At 53.7% G+C, this 15,685-nt stretch overlaps 3 protein-coding genes across 19 annotated transcripts in view; 1 reads left to right on the top strand and 2 right to left on the bottom strand.

Annotated features, from left to right (window-relative positions):
- Positions 1–2: 2 nt before the first annotated feature.
- On the top strand, positions 3–11,760 carry VWA7 (von Willebrand factor A domain containing 7). 4 transcript variants are annotated; one of them, XR_011529998.1, is made up of 17 exons: positions 3–405; positions 718–966; positions 1,302–1,583; positions 2,085–2,181; positions 2,796–2,906; positions 3,363–3,558; positions 3,677–3,846; positions 5,198–5,310; positions 5,505–5,621; positions 6,114–6,299; positions 6,794–6,926; positions 7,052–7,204; positions 7,314–7,406; positions 7,748–8,049; positions 8,133–8,267; positions 8,477–8,651; positions 8,753–9,391. XR_011529998.1 is itself a non-coding variant. In XM_070585415.1 (17 exons), exons 2-17 carry the CDS (start codon positions 733–735, stop codon positions 11,410–11,412), a joined length of 2,517 nt encoding a protein of 838 aa, XP_070441516.1. In that variant the 5' UTR covers positions 3–405; positions 718–732; the 3' UTR covers positions 11,413–11,760. The 4 variants fall into 4 exon arrangements, 3 of the variants coding, with proteins under 3 accessions (XP_070441516.1, XP_070441514.1, XP_070441515.1); XM_070585415.1 differs by lacking the exon at positions 8,753–9,391 and adding an exon at positions 11,398–11,760 and having other exon boundaries at positions 8,128–8,267; XM_070585413.1 differs by having other exon boundaries at positions 8,128–8,267.
- SAPCD1 (suppressor APC domain containing 1) lies at positions 9,288–11,110 on the bottom strand. 2 transcript variants are annotated; one of them, XM_008537551.2, is made up of 5 exons: positions 10,979–11,110; positions 10,590–10,730; positions 10,010–10,105; positions 9,820–9,909; positions 9,288–9,725 (listed from the first exon to the last, which is right to left on the bottom strand). In XM_008537551.2, the coding sequence occupies exons 1-5, from the start codon at positions 11,090–11,092 to the stop codon at positions 9,630–9,632; spliced, it is 537 nt and encodes a 178-aa protein (XP_008535773.1). In that variant the 5' UTR covers positions 11,093–11,110; the 3' UTR covers positions 9,288–9,629. The 2 variants fall into 2 exon arrangements, with proteins under 2 accessions (XP_008535773.1, XP_070441563.1); XM_070585462.1 differs by lacking the exon at positions 10,010–10,105.
- MSH5 (mutS homolog 5) overlaps positions 11,738–15,685 on the bottom strand; it is a 20,780-nt gene continuing 16,832 nt past the window's right edge. For 9 of the 13 annotated variants that reach the window (XM_070585419.1, XM_070585424.1, XM_070585421.1 and 6 more), the window contains exons 15-25: positions 15,477–15,586; positions 15,160–15,240; positions 14,832–14,919; positions 14,412–14,601; positions 14,166–14,292; positions 13,575–13,724; positions 13,133–13,207; positions 12,785–12,928; positions 12,457–12,594; positions 12,218–12,291; positions 11,738–11,992 (exon numbers count right to left, since the gene is read on the bottom strand). In XM_070585419.1, coding sequence (XP_070441520.1) covers positions 11,881–11,992; positions 12,218–12,291; positions 12,457–12,594; positions 12,785–12,928; positions 13,133–13,207; positions 13,575–13,724; positions 14,166–14,292; positions 14,412–14,601; positions 14,832–14,919; positions 15,160–15,240; positions 15,477–15,586 — 1,289 coding nt within the window. In that variant the 3' untranslated portion in view covers positions 11,738–11,880. The remainder of the gene's footprint in view (positions 11,993–12,217; positions 12,292–12,456; positions 12,595–12,784; positions 12,929–13,132; positions 13,208–13,574; positions 13,725–14,165; positions 14,293–14,411; positions 14,602–14,831; positions 14,920–15,159; positions 15,241–15,476; positions 15,587–15,685) is intronic. The other 4 variants (XM_070585427.1, XM_070585429.1, XM_070585426.1 and 1 more) reach the window with 1 other exon arrangement.

Genomic DNA, 15,685 nt, shown 5'->3' with positions numbered 1-15,685 from the left:
CTGGGTTCTTGAATCCTCAGAGGTGGCTGGTGTGAGTAATGAGAGAGCTGCAGGCTGGGCACCAGGCACCGGTCCCGGTGGGCAGAGAGGTGCATCTATCTGGGTCTGTCCCTGGCACTGAGCCAGGCCTGAGTCACGCTGCTCTCTCCCTTCCTCCTCTCGGCTCTTCTCAGCTCTTCTCCACTCATCTCTGCACTGCAGCCAAGGGAGGCCCGCCCTGGTGCCGGCTGCTGCTTGTGGCCTTGGGCAAGCGTGGGTAGAGGGGCTAGGGGCCGCCTGTTGTGCCCCCACCCTCCCAGGGCCTCCCTCCCCCTCCACTGAGTCCTGCTTGGGTTAATTATAACTCTGACCTAAGTGCCCTGTGACGCCACGCCCAGCTGCCCTGCCGGGAGACCCAGCAACCAGGTAGGGGAGAGGCGTAGAGGGAAGACCCGGACTTCCTGTGCACTAGGGTGTCAGCCGGTGGGTGGGGAGGGGGATTCCGGGGTAGGAGCCACTGACCCCTGTCCTGCAGGTATATGTCTCTGTTGGCCTCATAAGGTCCTCAGGTGTCTGGGTGACGAGGGACAGGGCAGGGAAGGCCAGCTGGAGCAAATAAGGTGCTTGAGACAAAGCGGAAGAAGGGGCCAAAGCAGGTGCACATGGAGACAAACAGAGCCAGGCCTGCCCTGGAATCGCGGCTGCTTCCTCCCCCAGTGAAAGCCTTCTGTTCCCCAGGTCCATGCCTCAGCTATGCTCCTCCTGGAGGAGTCCCTATCCCACCTGGGCCCCTCAGTGCTGCTGCTGCTGCAGCTGCTGTTGCCTCCTGCATCTGCCTTCTTCCCCAACATCTGGAGCCTCCTGGCTGCCCCTGGCTCCATCACCCACCAGGACCTGACCGAGGAGGCAGCTCTCAATGTTACCCTGCAGCTCTTCCTGGAGCAGCCACCCCCAGGGCGGCCTCCTCTTCATCTTGAGGACTTCTTGGTGAGTGTCCTTGGGTCCTGTCACACTGCAACCTGATTCCCCGATTCCCTGGGACCTCTACTCCTTGAGGGCCTTGCTTGCCAAGAGAAGGGACACTCCCCTGCCCTCTCCCACTTCCCCTCCTGTGCCCCCTGCAGCAACAATACCCAGGAGTCCTGGTCCTAAAATCAGGAGTCCCCCCTCCTTAGAAAGGTCCAGGATTGCCCCTCCCTTGTAGGGGCCAGCACCTTCAATCCCTTCCACACCCAGCCTTGAGCGCCACTTGCTGAGGAAATGTGGGCAGTGGTCCAATCCAAGGAGCTTCCCTGGACCCCTGTTTCCTACCACTTGCACAGGGCCGCACCCTCCTTGCTGATGACCTCTTTGCCGCCTATTTTGGACCCGGGTTTCCTTCCCGGCGGTTCCGAGCAGCCTTAGGGGAGGTATCTCGTGCCAATGCAGCCCAGGACTTCCTGCCGACTTCCAAGAATGACCCTGACCTGCACTTTGATGCTGAGCGGCTGGGCCAAGGGCACACACGCCTGGTGGGGGCTCTACGGGAGACCCTGGTGGCTGCCAGAGCCCTTGACCACACCCTGGCCCGCCAGCGCCTCGGGGCTGCACTTCATGCCTTGCAGGTGAGAATAGAGTTGGCTAATTAATGGTCAGGGGGGTCTTCACTTCCAGGCTTCCTTTCCCAGGTGGTGCCTTCTTAATCATGCCTCCTCCTTCTCTTGAAGGGATGGGGGCACTGCTTGCCAATGCCCTGAGGCTATTCCTTAGCTCCCTCACTCCAAACTGGCAGTGCTTCCTGCGGGAACAGCCAGGAGGCCATAGCAGCTGGAGAGAAGTGAGGGTGAGAGAGGAAGGCGCTGAGTCAGAGAGGTGGGCCTGGTCAGCCACTGAAAGGCCTTTGGTGGGACTCTGAGTAAGACAGGAAGAAACACTAGGAGACTCCCACTTTGGTAAAGCTCTGCCCTGGGCAATGGGGAGAGAGCAGTGGAGAGGACTGACAATAGTAGGAATGGGAGGAGCTTTCTAGGTGGGGAACTCATAGGAGTGGCGAGTTAGGGCTGGTGTTTATGAGAACAGTCAGACTAGTGCCTTGTTCCCCTTCTCCTCCTATCCCCCGGGACCAGGATTTCTATAGTCACAGCAACTGGGTGGAACTGGGGAAGCAGCAGCCACACCCTCACCTCCTCTGGCCAAGGCGGGAGCTCGGGAGCCTGGCACAAGGTATGGCCATGACCCCAGTGGTTGGGGGGAGCCCACAGAGCCACCTCCTCTCAGCCCATCCAACCACCATGTCACATCCTGAGGTCATATAGAATGTGACATCGCTTCATCTCTGAAATGACCTGTGAGGTCACCCAGTCCAACTAAAAGCCAGGTCAGTTAGGTGGCTTCCCCAAGGTCCCACAGGGGAGGACAGAGCCAGGACCAAGTCTGCAGACCTCAGTCAAGTGCTCTGTCTTTCATATGGCTTCCTTTGCCCACTGGATCACACAGGGCTTTCTCTCACAGCCCCCTCGTCCTTCCAACTGAACTATGACCCAGAAGCTGCCTCCTGTCCATTACAAGTTCACTTCCTGTCCACAGCTCACAGAGGGCACAATCCCCATAGGATTGGTCCCCACACTTCTGGGTTTTCTAGCACAGTCCCAGTCTCAATTAGTCAGTGTCATTGCCAGCCCATGGACTCCAGGTTTTAGTTCAGAAAACCTAAAGGGTACCTATGGGTTCTCACCTTGTTCTAGTTGAGAGGAAAAGCTGAAGATGTTTGGGTGGACAAGGAAAATGGTTGGGGGCAGCAGAATCTTGGGTTCTGGACCCCTGCCTTCTCTTCCTAGTGGGCGATCCTACCTGCTCTGACTGCGAGGAGTTGAGCTGCCCCGAGAATTTGCTGGGCTTCACACTCCTCACCTCTGGCTACTTTGGAACTCACCCCCCTAAACCTCCAGGTACCAGACAGGAAAGCCGCCGGAAGTAAGGGGAGAAAGTCACTTCCTTTCCCTTGGCTCTCTTGCTAGGGATCTCGGTCCTCTAGGCCCTTGTGCCATTTCCTATGGCATCACTTCCTGGAAGGAGAGGATGTTGGGAATGGGGTGGGTGGATGGAGGCCCACTGAAGCGGTGATTGTTGGAGTGGGGGAGCAGCTTCTTACTCAGCGGATGACTTCTCAATTGCCCAAGGGCAGCTTTTGGGCACCGACTGGAAGGATCAGGGGCTCCACCAAGTGCTTTGGTGACTGACCCCTCCAGATTTATTCCAGATTTTCTCCCCACAAAATATCATCATTTCCTGCTGATCCTTTGCTGAGGAGTGAGAGGGTCAGGCCAGGTCAGAAAGGGTCTCCTTTTCTTAGGAGGTAGCAGGTTTTTTTACCTCCACCCTCCAGATCCCTTTCCCCAACCCAGGGAAATGTAGCCATGGGGGCCATTTTGATCGGAGCAGCTCCCAGCCACCACGGGGAGGCATCAACAAGGATAGCACATCCCCAGGCTTTTCCCCGCACCACATGCTGCACCTCCAGGCTGCAAAACTGGCCCTTCTGGCCTCTATCCAGGCCTTCAGCCTCCTGCGAAGCCGCCTGGGAGACAGCGGTTTCTCCAGGTGAGTGGCCTCCTGGAGGTCGGCTCCCTAATGGCTGAGGACTCCTGGTGTTGCTGAGAAACCTGGGGCTGGGGACAAATATGCAGATCCTTCACTGTGTCTCTGGCCTGCTCCCCAGGCTGCTGGACATCTCTCCAGCCTCCAGCCTGAGCTTTGTCCTGGACACCACAGGCAGTATGGGTGAGGAGATCAACGCTGCCAAAATCCAGGCTCGCCACATTGTGGAGCAGCGGCGGGGCAGCCCCATGGAGCCTGTCCACTATGTCCTGGTGCCTTTCCATGACCCAGGTAACCATAGTTTGGCTGGGATAGTGGAGGGAAGGAAAGTCCAGGACAAGGGGTAAATGCCGCTGGTGGGGAAGTGGGCCTCATGGCTCCACTTTCTTAGCAAAATGGTGGCACTTCCTGAGTGAGCCTTTATGGTACCTGTGTGCATATACAGAACAATAGACCCCTTCTTTCACTGTTTCCAAAATAACAACAGTTTCCGTATGAGCTTAATCATGATCTGTGCTCAGGCAGGTGGCCTCTGCTTTCTTAGGCTTCCAGGCTAATGAGTCATTTTCACTTCTCTCCATTTCCTGTAGCTAGAGGTTGAGATGAAGGTGGGGGTTGGGATCCAGGCCTCTGTGAAGTGTCTGAGGCACCTAGTTACACAGTATTTCTTTGCCCCCTGAATTGGAAGTCAGATGATCTGGGCTGGGTTAACTAGTCTTACTTAGGCCAGTCATTCAAGCTCTCTTTGCCTCAACTCCATCATCCACAAAATAGGTCAGTACTTGTCTTATCCTGCCTATCTCCCAGGGTTGAAATGATGATCAAATAAAATGCCTATAGGACTGAGAATTCCCTAAGGGCAGGGTTGAAGTGTGATTTGTCTGAATAAATCTCATAGTAGCTGGCATTTTATAGGGGCTTATTACATATTTGATGAAGGTATGAATAAATGAATAATTAAGAATTTAGCCCTTATGTGCAAAACACTATTCTAAGGTTTACAAAATCAACTTATTTAGTCCTCCCAATAACCCTCTGAGGTAAGTACCGTTATTTCTCTGGCTTTTCTGGTGAGGAAAAAGGCCCCAGTTGTTTTGGGTTTTGTTTTGGCACCTGAGCTAACATCTGTTGCCAATCTTGTTTTTTTTTTTCTTCTTCTTCTTCTCCCCAAACCGCCCCATCCAGTACATAGCTGTATATTCTAGTTCTAGCTCCTTCTGGTTGTGCTATGTGGGATGCTGCCTCAGCCTGGCCTGATGAGTAGTGCCATGTCTGCGCCCAGGATCCCAACTGGCAAAACCCTGGGCCACTGAAGCGGAGCACGCGAACTTAACCACTTGGCCACGGGGCCAACCCCCCAGTTGTTTTTTGTACTTACACATGTACCCAATATAAAGGCCCACTCAGGACCACAGGAGTGCTGCCATTTTGTTAGGGAATTGAGGTCCACTTTCCAACTAGAGGTACCTACCCCCTGCCTGCCCCTGCCCTGCTCTGCCCATATAAATATAAGGGAATACTGTCATCTTAATACTTGTCCACCCCAGGAGCACAGCAGGCCTCTTGACTGGGGAGGTGGTGCTAGGTTGGAATGAGGGGAGCCCTCTCCTCACTTACCTCAACCTCCTTTCTCCCTCCCTAGGGTTTGGCCCCGTCTTTACAACCAGTGACCCTGACAGCTTCTGGCAACAACTCAATGAGATCCAAGCCTTGGGGGGTGGAGATGAGCCTGAGATGTGCCTGTCAGCTCTGGAGGTCTGCCCTCCCCTACTCCTTCCCTTCTTCTCCCTGTTTTTCCAAGCCCCACTACTAAAGGGAGCTAGAGCCTTCCTGGGACCCTACCCCCGACCCTGCCTTCAAAGCCTAGTCCCACTAGGTTCACCCACGCTTGCCCAACTCATTCCCTTACTGTCGCAATATTTAACATCAGCCCTTTCCCTCCCTGCCAGCTGGCCCTGCTGCACACACCTCCACTCTCAGACATCTTTGTCTTCACTGATGCCTCCCCGAAGGATGCCTTTCTCACCAACCGAGTGGAATCCCTGACTCAGGAGCGGCGCTGCAGAGTGAGCATAGCTGGTGGGAGACGCAGTGTTAGCCTCTCAGGGATGCAGAAAACCCTATGACAATAATCTCCTAACAAAGATCACACCACGCTATGGTGGTTGAACCAGCCTTGGCATGGGGTGGGAGAAGCAGACAATGAGTACAACATTTCCTGATCCCTTTAACAATACTAAAGAGTGGGAGGCCCTACCCTTAATGATGCTGAATTCGTATTTGAACCTGCCCCCAATAAACCATTTGAAGAACTGGAGATATCATTGCCAACAATCCACTATATGGATGACATATAGTGACAGTTACAAGGGAATGGTGACTACTAACTGAAGACCAGGGGCTTGTGTCATTGGGAGGCCCTCAGTAGCAGCCAGAGGGTAGACAGAGAGCTTACCACTAATCATCAGCTCTATAGGAAGCTTGAGCACAAGGGAGCCTCGTTTATGATGGTAGATGCACTTGGACCCCTCAAGTACTGGCCTCTCTTCCGGGCACAGGTTACATTCCTGGTGACAGAAGACCCATCGAGGGTTCAGCACCGAGCTCGGCGTGAGGTCTTGTCCCCGCTGCGTTTTGAGCCATATGAAGCAGTGGCCCTGGCCTCAGGAGGAGAGGTGATCTTTACCAAAGACCAGCACATTAGGGATGTGGCAGCCATTGTTGGGGACAGCATGGCTGACCTGGTGAGTAAGTGTGGGGGCCAGAGGGACCAGGGCTCTCACCTCAGAACTGAGAGGATGGGTGACGCTGCATTTCTCTTTCTCAAGGAGAAAGGGAACAGCTCCTATTGATGTGTTACTATTCCAGACAGAAGGGTGGGAAAGGAATTTTCTCTCCCTCTGAGATCCACGGCTACCCACCTTCCACACTGCTCCTCCCATATTAGTACCACCCCTCCCCCCTAATGTTGACCTCCAGTATTCTGTCCTGGGCTACCACAGGAAGTCCTGCCATCTTTTAAGGGGAGACAAGAAGTGATTGCCTTATCCTTAATCCCTTGCCTCCAAATTTGTCGTTGACCATAACTTCATCCCTGGTCCTCACTCTCTCACTGGAATCCTTTCTCCATGTGTGGAGACTTAGTTTCTTTCTGTCTCCGTCTTTCTCCTGTCTTTGTTCTCACCTCATTCCATGTCTTATCTTCTCCTCTATTTTTTGGTCTTATTCCTCCCTCAAGGTGACACTTCCCCTGGAACCTCCTGTCGTGGTGCCTGGGAAGCCACTTGTGTTCATTGTGGATGGGCTGCTCCAGAGGCTCACAGTGCGAATCCACGGGGAGGTCAGCAGTTTCTGCATCAGGAACCCGGCAGGTACTTCCATGTGTGTCCCTCAAGGCAGAGGGAAGAATGGAGACTGGGGACTGGAGAATGAGGGGTAATATACTAAGGGGAAGGCATTCTCATGTGACAATCTCTTGCCTCCCACTCCCACCCAGGAGTCTGCCAGGGCCAGGAGGAAGGCGAAGGGCCTCTGGGTCACACTCGCCGCTTTGGGCAGTTCTGGATGGTGACCATGAATGACCCCCTACAGAAAGGGACCTGGGAGATCCAGGTCACAGCCAAGGGCACTCCAAGGGTGAGAGTGCAAGGTAAGGAGGGAGATATTTCTGGGAAAGGATGGGAGACTGTGGAGCTGAGAGAGCAATTATCAGTTACATTCATCTCAGGAAGGTTTCTGACTGCCTTTGACCTCCTCAGCCCAGACCTCCCTGGACTTCCTCTTCTACTTTGGGATCCCTGTGGAGGAAGGACCCCACCCTGGCCTCTACCCCCTGACTCAGCCAGTTGCAGGTACATCTATTCCCCACCCCTGTCTTGTTCATTAATTTTATATTTATATAAAATTCTACATATATTTAACTTTTTATGGAGTTATGACTTACATTAAACTTAAGTGTACAGCCGGATGGATTTCATATAATACACCCATGTAACCATCATTCAGTTCAAGATTTAGAACATTTCCAGGATCCCAGAACTCCCTTCTGACTCTCCCCATCAATATCGCTCAGAGGTAACCCCTTTTCTCCATCCGTACTCCTCAGAGGTAACCCCTATCCCAAAAGCTGTTCATTCTTTTCTCTCGGTCTCTGAATCTCACGCAGATTCTCCCCTCCTCTCTCCTGTCCCAGGTCTCCAGACCCAGCTGCTGGTAGAAGTGACAGGGCTAGGCTCCAGAGGCGAATCTGGAGATCCTTTGCCGCATTTCTCCCACGTCGTCCTTCGAGGAGTCCCCAAGGGTGCCGAGCTGGGCCGGGTGCCTTTGGAGCCCATGGGACCCTGGGAGCGAGGTCTCCTGGCTGCCTCGCTATCGCCCACACTTCTGTCCACCGCGGGACCATTTTCCCTGGAGCTGATTGGCCAGGACGGAGGGGGACAGGGCCTGCACCGGGCGGCCCCCCAGCCCTGCTCTGTGGTCCCTGTCCTTCTGGAGGTGAGAGGCAAGGGGAAGGTGCGGCTGGGGCTGGAGAGAAAAGGAGCGGCTCCTCTCCTGACCCGCCCTCCTCCGCAGCTCAGTGGCCCCCCGGGTTTCCTGGCCCCAGGCACCAAGGCCCCGCTCGGCCTCCACATCGCCAGCTTCTCGGGCCCTCAGGATCTCGATCTCAGGGCATCTGTCAACCCCAGCTTCGCTCTCACCTCCAACCTTTCCAGGTGCAGCCCCTGAACCCTCTTGTTCCCTTCTACCCCGACCTTTCGGTTCCGGGGGGTGGGATCTGGTACACGCCCTTTAAGCCTCGCCTCTGGCCCCTTCCGATTGGCCTTCCGATTCTCTCCTCCCCGCCCAACCTGCACTTGGCTCCGCCCCTTGGCTCTCGGCCCTGGCCGGGGCTTCAGCCTGAGGTCTGTTATCCCCTCTCCAGGGTTCTCCTAGAACACAATGAGTCCGCCTGGGGGCGCCTGTGGCTGGAGGTCCCAGACTCAGCCACCCCGGACTCCGTGGTGGTGGTGACTGTGACTGCGATGGGTCGAGAAGCCAGCTCAGTGCCCCCGACCCACGCCTTCCTCCGGCTCCTGGTGCTGGCCCCTGCCCCTCAGGTGAGGCAACCCCACTTTCCATCGCAGGGTACGCAGGGCAAGGGGAGGGCGGTGTAGGCTTAATTTGGGTGCAGGCACCCTGACAATCTTCTTCTCCCCAGGACCAGCTCGCTGCCCCTGCCCACTCGTCTGGCCCCGTCCTCACCACGGCCAGCCCTGGCTTTCATCCCTCCACTTTGGTGACTCGGGGCATAGCTGGAGGAGGGCTGGCGGGCAACACCTGGTGGGGCACAGTTGGAGGGGTACTGCTCCTGCTAGGTCTGGCTTCCTGGTGACACAGCAGCCCCTAGGGGGATGGGCCTCCAGCACTATTTTCAATCTTGCCGTGTTGGTGAGAAGATAACATGGGCCTCCAGACCCTATCTCTCTCAGCTGGGATGGAGGCTTTCCTTCTAATGCACTTGTCCCTTTTCTTTCTTAGGGAGATTGGGATAGAGGGCAATGGATTTTCCCAGAATGCACTTTCCCTAATCCTTGTGAGAATCAAACCAAAGACTCATTTTTGGAGAAAGTTGCTATTTCTCTGTAGCATCTTGATTCTACTACTTATTCATGCTCTCCCAAGCTCAGGGAGAGGGGAAGATAAATAGGGCAGAGACTAAGGTTGGGAGTGGGGTAGGAGGGTACCAGGAAGTGTTATGTATAGAACTATTTTTATTTGAAATTCTGGAGAAGCTTCTATTTTATTTTTATATTTAAATTTGAAGGACTGTTTCAATAAACATGTCTTCTCCCCAGAAGGATTTCAAAGAAAGATCATTTATGCACATCACATAGGGGAGAGTGAGGGCTTAAGACACAAAGAAGATGAAATGGAAGTTTTCAGGAGCAGAGAAGAAACTTTACGCCAACATGTTTGGACTTCATTTGACCCTCCATGTGGAGCCATTTAGCTGTTAAGTTAAGAAGCAGAATAAGAAGGCTGGGGGTTCTGACTCAGCCTCTTCTGTCACCAAGTGAGGGGAAGGAGAGGAGGCCTTAGACCCTGGTAGGGCCCCTCTGCCACTTGGGGCAGCTCGGCTGAGCCATCTCCCCCTTTGGCTGAATGACTCCTTTCTGCTGCCTTGACAACTCCTGGAGAAGAGGAGAGAAATAATCTGGGCATCTGTGCTCCTCCCTCCCCCATGGGGCCAGGGCTCTGCCCTCCCCTCACTCCCCTACAGTTTACCTGTTGATGCCACACGTTCTGCTTCCTTGGCCTTCCCTTCCAGTCCTTGGTGGCGCAGGAATTAGCCTTGTTCAAGGGATGTGGGGAGAACTGGGGGGAAATTCACTGTTTTCTGTTAAACCAGTGCTGACCCCAAGTCCCTTCTCTACCCCTACTTCCCAAAAGTCTAAACTAAAAACAATAAACTCACCTTCCCCTGAATCAGATTCTGCAAACAGATGTTCACCTTTTGAATCTGGGCTAACTGGGGGACACCAGGCTCTGAGTGTAAATCTGTCAGAAAATTCTAAAGAAGGAGTTGGAGGCTGACAACATGGTGAAAACTTAAGGTTCATCTGCCACTCCTCTATCACCACCTCTCCTCCACCTGGATCCCTTCATCCCAATACCCCTCCAGGCAGGGGGAAAAATCCAATACTCCGTCTCTTTAATAGTCCAGTTCCTCCATCCCCCTCAAATAGCAGAGTTCCCCCTTTTCCTATTCTTTATGGATCCTCCCTGTCCATCCCTGACCCAGTGGAATAATCCAGGCCACTCCCCCATCTCAATGCAGTAATCCAAATTGTGTCCCTCTGAATGGAATGCAGGCCAGCCTCCGCCAATCCCAACAATGAACACCAACCTAACACTTGGTGGCATCCTGTCATTACAATGCTGCTTCGAATTCATGATCCCTGCCCATTAACTCTCTCCTTTCCAGGCTGGTCTCAGGCTGTGTCCACATGTTCCCAGCTCCCCTCACCCCCACACACCATGGGGCAGCCCCGTACCTCACCAAGGGCCCCCAGATGCAGCTGCTGTTGCTGTGCCTCCCTCAGACGGCCCTCAAACCAGGCCTGGCCATGCTCCAACAGCTCTAGCCCCTGCCAGAGGGCATCCTGCTCCCTCTCCAGAGCCTGCATCCTCTGCAGCTAGAAAAGGCAAGAAGCCAAGGCTGACTGACTCCACAGCAGGGTTCTGGGCCATGGCCCTTTCTCTCAACCCCTGGTTGAGTTCACTGTCTGGTCACTGAATGTGAGCCCAGACTGGTCCCTGAGGACCCGGAGGGCAAGGGGAAGAAGGGGGGATACTTATGAGTCCTCAAAATTGAGTACAAATGTGGGGGGCAGATCTAGGGAGAGGGACTTCCCCTTGGACCTCTTGTTGTACTAATACTCACCCAGAGGAAGAAGCTCCGAGCCCCTGGGTCTTGGCGGCTTGTCCCCAGTGGCAGCAGCAGAATTGTGTAGGGAGCCTGCACCAGGGGCAGCCCACCAGCACCCGGGCTCCCCATGGCTGTGAGGTGGGAAGGGTGGAGCCACGCCCACTGGTGCACTGGGCTGGTCCCTCCCCTTCCCCAGTGTATTATACCCGTCCCACCTAGTCTTTCAGCCTGTCAGAGCCCTCCTTGCTGTGTCTGAGGCTGGGGTGTTCCTACTTAAGGGGAAAGACCAGACCATCTCCCTTGGGCTCCTGTGTCTTTCCTCTCATCTGTTTTTGTAGGGTCTGTTGAAGTAGCTGGGTCTCATGAAGTCCCCATGGGTAGAATCGGAGGGTCTCCCTACAGCAATGTCACTGTATTTTTTGTTTTTTTTTAAGGAAGATCAGCCCTGAGCTAACATCTGCCGCCAATCCTCCTCTTTTTGCTGAGGAAGACTGGCCCTGAGCTAACATCCATGCCCATCTTACTCTACTTTATATGTGGGACACCTGCCACAGCATGGCTTGCCAAGCGGTGCCATGTCCGCACCCGGGATCCAAACCGGCGAACCCTGGGCGCCGAAGCGGAACATGTGCACTTAACTACTTCGCCACTGGGCCGGCCCCTCTCACTGTATTTTTAATGAGGCTAGGACAGTCCCTTTGCAGACTCCTGCTTGGTGTTTCATCTCTTTCCTATTCTCTTGTTTTGTTTTGGCTGGTCTAAGAGAACAGTAACTTTCTCAAAATAAACTTTATTCCTAATATGAAACAAAATTTCCAGGGAAACTGAGAACTCTAGGTCTGAAGGAGATAAGGAAACAAAGAGGCATGTGCAGCCCACCAGGGTTTGGGAACTGGAGGAGAGCTGAGGAAGGACTCTCAGAGGATGGTGGTGGCAGCAGGCAGCACTTCCTGACTCATGAAAATATCCAGGTCCAGGTTGGGATCTTCCAAATCCAGTTTCAGAAACTTATCTACTAATATCTGGCAACTGAAGGGAGAGAGAATGGTGAGATTTATGGGAGGATGGATAACTGAGTCCCTGAGCAGAAGGGAGAGGCTGTGGCACAGAAAAAGCTGGGACCTTGAAAATTTAAGAATTTTGGAAAGAAATCATGGGTGTTTGAAGGGCAAAGAGGCTATCTGAGTCCCTGAAAGGGGGAGAAGAGCTGCAGAAGATGCTAGAGAGAACAAGGACCCAGGGCCACATACTCACTTTTCCATTTGCTTCTCCTTTAGCAACTCCTTGACAGGCTTGATGGATTTTCCACTGCGGATCAAGTCTGAGACCTAGGAACAAGAAGGAAGGTGGAAGCGGGGGCGGGGCGGGGCAGTTGAGTAAGAGAAGAGGAAATAAGGATCAGAAATCCCACGGACCCAGAAACCCAGGCCCCTGAGAGGAGCAGGGACAGTGGAAGGGAGCCCTGATGGAGGTGGTTGATGTCAGGATCTAACCTCCTTGCCACGAGCAATGAGTTTGTCAGGGAGCCCGGCCTGGGCAGCTGTGTGGGAGGCATGGCTGGCATTGGCAACACCTTCGCAAACCTGATAGAAGAAGACAAGGTCGTTCCCATCCTCGCAGGTCTCCATGGTCTTAAAAGAGAATAAAAGGAGACAGAGTGTCATCAGTCACTCTGCTTCCTGTCCCGAAATCCTTTGCCCATCCCTGTGGGAAGTGAGAAAAAAAAAGGGACATGGTCCCTATACTCAGGATAGGGAGGAGCCATTCCTCCGCTCTGGGGACAATCTAGGGGCCCCTAGGGGGATAGATTGTTTTCCTCACCAAATACTGCACAAGGGGCCCCTGTGGCAGCAGCTGTAGCTGAACGAGGCTCAGGAAGTTGGTGGCCACAAAGATGTGGGGGCACGTGGGTCCAAGGGCCAGCCAGTGTCGGAGCACAGCGGCCAGAAGTGCAAGCCCATCCACCTGCACAGGGGCAGGAGTGAGGGTGCAGAACCATGGGTGCCCCATGTGCCCCTCTCCACCTGCCCTGGCCTCTCCCCATCTCCTGCTCTGTTTCTTCTCTGCCCACACACCCATATTCTTTTCCTGAGGCTCAGCCTCACCCTCATGCTCCTTTGTCCTCCTCCATTTTCCCCTCCTTAGTTCATCATTAGTTTCTCCCCTCACCGTGTTGGTTCCCTTTCCAAATTCATCAATAAGGACCAGAGACTGCTCAGTGGCATTGTTCACGGCTTTCGCCACCTGCTGGGCACCAGATGGACAAGGGAGAGTTTCATTAGCATTCGAGGCCTGTAATGCACTGACCACAGTCTGCCTGTGAATAAGACTGCTCTTATATGTGTTCACCCTACTGGACTGCAAGTTCTTTAATAGCGAGGTGCATGTTATGTTCATCCTTTCATTGCAAACAATGCCTCACACAAAGCGACAGTACAATAAAGGTTCACGATATTGATACTCCTGGTCTCTGAACTGGGAGCTCCCTGTCCCTAGTGTAGAGGGCATGTGGCAGAAGGAATGTTTTTCCTGTTCTGATCATTTTTCAGGGGTAGAGTTCCTTCTCCATTATCTTCCTCCCCCAATCCCACCTCCCTTTGCTCCCTTTGACCTGGTTGAGGTCGATCATGAAGGTGGAGAGGCCAAGGGAGATGGATTCACAGCTATGAATTCGGGTGAAGATGGCGTCTACTGCCCCGATTTCTGCTTCCTCTGCTGGCACAAAGCTGCCCACCAGGGCCATGAATGTGATCAAGCCTACCTGAATAGGGGAGGAGACAGGGCCTGGAGCCTGGTGGTGTGGGCCAAGGTGAAGCCGAGGCTAAACTGAGGGGTGAATGATAGATCAAGGAGGGGTGAACACAGTTTAACAGAAGATCATAGCCCCTTCTGCTTACTTTAGAATCAGTAACGAGGGTTGGGGAGTGGGCAGAGGCAAACTTGAGAATGGCATGGACCTATTCAGAGGTGGAGGAAGTGAATTCAGGCTTATGGAAAGATCTATTAGCACATGGCTCTCCCTCAAGTAGAGAATGAGAACATGTGAGGTAGAGGATCAGGCTGTGTGGGCTCTGGGCTTTTCATGACAGGTGGGGTCAAAACACAGGGGGAGAAGAACTGTAGGGAGCTGGGTTAGCGGGTAGGCAGGGGATGGAGACAACGGAGAAGAGCCAGAGGGCTAGTTTGTAGGGATTCTCCTCACCTGTTTGAGGTATATGCTCTTCCCTGAGGAGTTAGGTCCAGTGATGACTTTGACCCTCCCTTTGTCCCCACCACATTCTGCGGAATTGGGCACGAAGGTTCGGGCACAGAGTTCCATCAGAGGATGTCTGCAGTGGGTGGAGAGGTGCCTCACACACATGGCCTGTGGATCCAGATGGATGAACCCCCCAGAAGATGGGGCCTTCAGGCCCCTTGTATCTATTCCTCCACCCGCTTCTTTTCTCACCTGCCATTCTGGATTCGTACCCCAAGGAGTCGGGGGGAGTAACAGGGCCTTGAATAGCCATAGTCCCGGGCAGCACTGGCAAGAGCCAACAGGACATCCAGGCGGGAGGCAAGGTCCAACACCCGGGTCAAGACTGCTGCCCGCGCCAGCACCTGACACTGCAGCTGGTACATCAACAGGGTCTCTTGGTCTGGGGGTGGTTGAAGGAGGGAGCTGTGGGTCAGCTCCAGGGGAAAGTGAAAGAGAAACAAAGAGGCCAGCAGGGGGACCTGGAAACAGGCTTGCAGATACAATCTGAGATACCCAGAGACATTCAGCGGAGAAGATGGAGAGTCAGAGTAGAGACAGCAGGAAGAAAAGGAGCCTGTTAGAGTAATCTCCAAGCTGCCCACTCCCCTCCAGCCTTTTGCTTCTCCTCACCCCGGATGTCACAGTGCAGGTCCCCCAACAATGCATCCAGCTCCTTGGTTCGAGCACTACGATAGTGCAGCTTCTCCTCTGAGAGAAACTAGGTACAAGGGTTCAAGCTGTAGGCTTTGCATCTCTTGGTGCTCATCCTCTTGCAGCTTTCTAACCCCACCTCCAGCCCCCACCCTAACTTCTTTCTCCTTTGTCTCAGAGCTGGGAAAGATCAAAGTAAAACTATAGGAGAGAGATCCCATATTGGGCAGTGCTCATAGAGTAAGGCCCTCCCTCAGCTGCTGATTCATTTTCCCTATCACTCCCCTACAGAGGGCGAGGGTCTTACCATGAAGTCCAGTCCCTCGATCTCAAAGTCACTGGCCTCCACCATGGAAGGCAGGCGGGGAATAGAAAGAAGGAAACCAATCTGGGGAGAGTAAAGAGGAGATAAAGCAGAGAGTGACATACTGGGCACTTTCTCTCCCTAAAGGAAGCCAGAGACCCCTGTACCCTGCAATGGTTCCCTCAGGGGGCTAAAGCCACCAAAAGGTGTTCAGATTCTTCAGACTTCTCCAGAAGTTTTCTTATCTACTAATATGTCCTTCATAAGCCTAATATCTCCCCTAAAGACCCTGGAGGTTACACCCACCCTCATGCCCTCACCAGAGGGATGTAGATGACACTGCATGATGGAATACGGGAGTCCAGATTCTCTAGCTCCTTCCGAGCCACCTCAGTGAGGAAACTGGGAAGCCCCATCAGCCTTCGTTTTTCTAGGAGGGTGGAAGACATGTGGATATCGAAAGTAGGGCTCCTCCCCTGCTTGCTATGATTATCCCCACCTGTAGTGACCACCTACCAAGGATGGTACC

The sequence above is a fragment of the Equus przewalskii genome, chromosome 19, assembly GCF_037783145.1.
Source record: "Equus przewalskii isolate Varuska chromosome 19, EquPr2, whole genome shotgun sequence".
In the NCBI taxonomy this organism is placed as follows: domain Eukaryota; kingdom Metazoa; phylum Chordata; class Mammalia; order Perissodactyla; family Equidae; genus Equus; species Equus przewalskii.
Note: the sequence above shows the minus strand (reverse complement) of the source record. Positions and strands in the feature narration are given on the sequence as shown.